Source organism: Penaeus vannamei, chromosome 26 (genome assembly GCF_042767895.1).
Source record: "Penaeus vannamei isolate JL-2024 chromosome 26, ASM4276789v1, whole genome shotgun sequence".
Taxonomy (NCBI): Eukaryota; Metazoa; Arthropoda; class Malacostraca; order Decapoda; family Penaeidae; genus Penaeus; species Penaeus vannamei.
The window spans coordinates 28,644,515-28,649,514 of record NC_091574.1 but is presented as its reverse complement, the minus strand read 5'-3'; the positions used below and the strand labels follow the sequence as shown (position 1 = coordinate 28,649,514).

The following is a 5,000-nucleotide window of genomic DNA, read 5'->3' as shown; positions in this document are numbered from 1 at the left end:
GTTTTTTAGGAGCATAAGAACGAGTGAAATGGTTCGTATACATTTTCTGTACACGGTTTACTAGTTACTGCCAGCAAATATTAGCTATTGAATTCTGGGTGTAGTCCGAACTCACACCTCTTCACATGTACTTTACAAATATATATATATATATATATATATATATATATATATATATATATATATATATATATATATATATATATATATATACATATATACATATATACATATATACATATATACATATATATATATATATATATATATATATATATATATATATATATATACAGAGAGAGAGAGAGAGAGAGAGAGAGAGAGAGAGAGAGAGAGAGAGAGAGAGAGAGAGAGAGAGAGAGAGAGAGAGAGAGAGAGAGAGAGAGAGAGAGAGAGATTACATAAAAAGTCTGCTTTTAAAAGTATTTAATGGATGTATAGATATGTTAATTAAATATTAACCAGTGTTGTGTTTTGTATTTTTTCAATTGCTTCAATGAATCTTTCAAGTCTTGACAAGACCCTTGACTCTCATAAGAGCCCTGATCTTTGTCAACTTATTTCATTTTACCAATGCAGCTAACATTTTACGATGTGCTTAAGTAAAAAATATACATCCAATGCTTAGCATAAAATCAGTCTTACCTGGCATAGTCATGAAAACAACAGAGATTGTGAGCATGTTCTTTAAGGTGCCTTTGTGACTCGTCCCAATTTGTCCTCTGACCACCTGTCAATGATAGACTTCATGTAGACTATTTTAAAATCTTACCCGGTTATCTCATTCTCACTCATTCTTCAACTCAGAACAAAAATAAGAATATTTCATATAGTTACAAAATAGTTACAAAATCAGTAACTAAAAAGGAGATGATTTAACCCAACCCAAGTTCATTCTCTCTTGGTCTCACTACAATTAAAACCCTTAATATTTGAAACCGTTACAAACAACTGCTGATAAAGGTAACGAAAAAGAAAAAAAAAGAAAAACGTATAAAGCGCACTCCTTTGATATTCCTACCTGCACAGCATGCAACTTCATACACTCTGGAAAGGCCGTCATTCCGAAGTTGAGCTGGTCCACCACGTACTCCGCCGCGTCGTGAAGCCGTGGATCGTCGGGTTCCACTTGGCTCGAATGCTCACAGGAACAGTAGTGGTCAGGGATGGTGGCGTCCTCGCAAGTCCTGTTGATTGGGATCTCCTGAAACAAACTCTGGCCGTGTCGTGTCGTTCTGGGGGTTTAAAACAGAAAAATGAGTACACTTTCCGTTTGTGAAGTTGTTCTACCATATTTTCAGATATTAAGAAAAAATAATTACAAAGTTCGAGTAAAACTAAAAATCACAGTCCAAATCTGAATGTCATGTAGTTCACTGTTACATAACGAAACATTGCATATTGCTTGTTTTATCATTAATGACGTTTCATATCATAATTTGTAACAGATGGAAGGACCTTATAGGAAATGCAACCAGAAATAGTCAGTCTAAGAAAGCAACCTCAAGAGTTTACCTGGAGCTGCCCCCATATGAACCAGTCAAGATATCTGTCAAAGTTGCAAAGAAGTCAAAGTTGGACACGAGTCTTTGCGTGTTGGTGTTGAGGTTCTTCCAGGCTTCAGGGTACTTCTCCTTGAACCATGGGGGAAACAGCACAAAGAAGTACGGCAGTCTCTCCTCTAGCAGGCCGGCGTAGGTCAGTCTGATGTCCCCAAACCTGATTCCATGGTCGCTGATGAAGAACAGTATGGTGTGGTCCAACACGCCACTCTCATTTAGTTTTCTCAGATACTTCAGTGAGGGCAGGTCAGTGGCTGATGCCCATTCCACTTCGTCATGTGTTATGCCTGTGTTCCAGTAATAGGAAATATACGGCGTGTCTCGGAATGTATTTGCAATAGCCAGAGAATAATCATGGATAACAGATATGCTCTTTTCTCCTCCCAAACAAAGTACAAAGCTTCCGGACAGCCCTGCATTGTGTTTTGTGTACGAGTGAGAAACTAACATGTAAGGCCGGTTGTAGTAGTCGGTGGGCTCTTTAACGAACCCATACCTATTGTAATGGAAGGATCCTGAATAAGGGTCATCTTCTCCATACACTGTAATATATCCTGCATCAGAGAAATTCTTCCAGATGAGGGGGCAGTCGTCAAATTTTGTACGCTTCGGCTGACAGGTCTCAGTCAACTCCTTCTCAGTGAGTCCCATCAGTGAAGCGGCCATGTTGGGGTTGGTGTTGTCGGCCACTTTGTTGAAGGCTTGGAAGTCGAGAGCGCCGAGCTGATCTTTAAGGAAGTAAAAAGTCTTGGGCATGTTGCGTCGCATGTTGGCGCGAGACACGGAGTCAATGCCCATGATCAAGACACTGAGCATGGCTCGTCGTTGTCCACCATGTTCTTTCTGTGAGAAGGGAAGGAAAGGTGTGAAAGATGTTATTTACATCCCTAAAAGCAACTAATATATGTTTTCAGACGAAGAGGTGCACACGATCTTCAACTGATTTCCCAAGTTCAAATACAGTACTGGAAATTCTTAAACAGCAGTACATGAGTCTACAATGTTTCCATAAACAGGCTTAGCATATTGAGCCTTCCTGACTTATCTTGATTCTAAGTCCTATCAGTTGCATTATTAGAAACAATAGCGTCGATCTTCTGCATCTAGACTTAAAAATGGAATCACAGTTGACTTCAAGACTGCTATTCAAATTCTTTCAGTAGATCTTTTACCATGCCAGTACACTCTCATCCTCTCATCATTCATTTATTAATACATTATCACTATGGTAGGAAACCGGTGCCAGGCATTACCGATTGCCCTGTGGGAGATGTTATCGTTCCAAGGTGTCGTTCTGTGTGTAACTGGGGCAAAGTATGTTAAGAACGTGCCATGCTTCTCCTATACATATATATACATATGTGGCAAATTAGTGGTAAAAAAAAAGACATAAATGTTTTTTTTTTCTGGTGATCAATGTACTGTGCACTCTTCACACGTGAATGATGTGACCCTGGGTGTGAAGAAAATTATTTGCACACCTTTAATTTCGACTTTTCACAGTTACTGAGTCACATCGGTGATGAATAACAAAACCCAAAACATTTACACAGACGTATTGAAGATTCTGATATAAATTAGCAGCTTTTTAAAAGAAAAGCGGCTGATGAAGAGGGCGATCGGCGTTCAAAAAGAGGCCAGTGATTCAGCTGCTACAGGACGGAGAGGCGGAAACCGGGGATGATGGAGAACTTCCTGAAGATCCTGAAGCCAAAATGTTTTTTTTAACAAATTTCGGCTGTTAGTTTAATTTGCAACTTATTGTAAGTCATTTACCATTTACAATTTTATGCTAATGTCCTTGGCTGCAAAAGCTATGTTATAAGTAGGGAGATTTCATGAGTGGTCGTTACACAAAAATGTATCGGCGAAAGGTCTAGTGGTGTAATGATATATTAAATACTTAACAAGAATATAAAGCATGATACCAAACCGAAGAAAATAAATAGTAAGAGCTACTTAATAATTGTTTTATTCGAATCTACTCTGATTGGAAGTTTTCTTTCTAAATTTAGCAAGAAATGCAGCTGAAACTTTCTATTTCTACTGTTACACTTTTTGGAAAATCCTACCTTAGAAATAACAAACACATATATTTAGAATGAATCACCATTAGAAATTAGCCATTTATTTGTGTTCCATTTACATTCGATCTCTATGCTTTTAAAGTTTATCTATTTCTGAAATAAATTTGTATAAAAGTATGTAAGCCTAACATCTACTCAAAGATGGCGTAAAAATTATTTATACAAATATCATACAAAAAATATAAATATAAATAATTTCTGTTCCTCCTAAGAAATAATTGAAATAGAAACCCTGACAAAAAAGCGAAACAATCTGAAAAAAATCACATAAAATAACAAACTAAATTTAAAAAAAATGGCGACGAAGCCCAAGGAAAATGACTAAAACGGAGCCACGATTTTACCTGAAACCGTTCCCTCTTCTCCTTCGACCGCCGCGGCTGAAGGAAGTAATGGACCGTCTGATAAACCTTGTAAATTCTGCCGTAACAGGTGACGATCACCCCGTCTTCGTTGATGGCTGTGCTGGCTCCGTTCAGGGCGACTTTTTTCTTTAACCTTGGGGTAAGGGGGAGAGATAAGATTACCGGTGTCTTTTTAGAAAGAATCTAAATGTATCTGTAAGTAAATCAACTGTTCCAGGTTTTTTTTATAGGAGTTATCAGTTTCTTTTTTTTTTTTTTTTTTTTTTGGGGGGGGGTAGGGAGTCGGTGAATGAATACACACGTTGAGAATAAAATTTTCAGGTAATATTCACCGTTATTCATTTAGTAATTCTTTCGGTTGTATTTACTACTTGATCAACCTGTGAAAAATCTTTCTCATTTATATTTCAACGACAGCAAATTTCTGATATTATCTGCTAATAACTCATGAAATAGTTATCTGTAACCCATGTTTGTTTGTTTTTTTGTTTAATTTGCACGGTTTAGAATTTTATCCCAAGGAGACAATATTGGAGTAGCGGCCTTTTTTGCACTAAAAAGATTTATTTATACTAAATCATTTCAGTAAGAATATATCTTTGCAGCACACTGCGAAGACCTAGATGAACCTTCATAGGAAATATCCTAACACCACTTGTACTGTCCATCCCCCGCGGTTCCCAATTGGCGTTAATAACATCGACTTCGTGTTTAGTAACCAGTAAAGTACGGAGACTGCTGTCAACATACCTTCCCATTCTTTCCAAAGCAATGTATTACTACAATTGTACAATCAGGATGGACAACCCTCAGGATATGATGAGGTTAAAATAGTAGGTAGTGAAACATAAAACAGCCCTCCCATCCAAACTAACTCCTGTCCACAATAAATATTTATAGAAAACGGGGGCAAACACGTGTAACATTTAGAAAAAAACGAGAAATTGGACAGACATAAAAGTAAAAACATTTGCCCTGTAACTGAC

The 5,000-nt window shown here is 37.3% G+C and overlaps 1 protein-coding gene across 7 annotated transcripts in view; it reads right to left on the bottom strand.

Annotated features, from left to right (window-relative positions):
• The window catches only part of LOC113801066 (uncharacterized), a 28,737-nt gene that overhangs the window by 1,422 nt on the left and 22,315 nt on the right, over positions 1 to 5,000 (bottom strand). For all 7 annotated transcript variants that reach the window (XM_027351878.2, XM_070140277.1, XM_070140276.1 and 4 more), the window contains 4 exons: positions 3,994 to 4,147; positions 1,516 to 2,405; positions 1,022 to 1,235; positions 646 to 730 (listed from right to left, as the gene is read on the bottom strand). In XM_027351878.2, the coding sequence (XP_027207679.2) occupies positions 646 to 730; positions 1,022 to 1,235; positions 1,516 to 2,405; positions 3,994 to 4,147 (1,343 nt within the window). The remainder of the gene's footprint in view (positions 1 to 645; positions 731 to 1,021; positions 1,236 to 1,515; positions 2,406 to 3,993; positions 4,148 to 5,000) is intronic.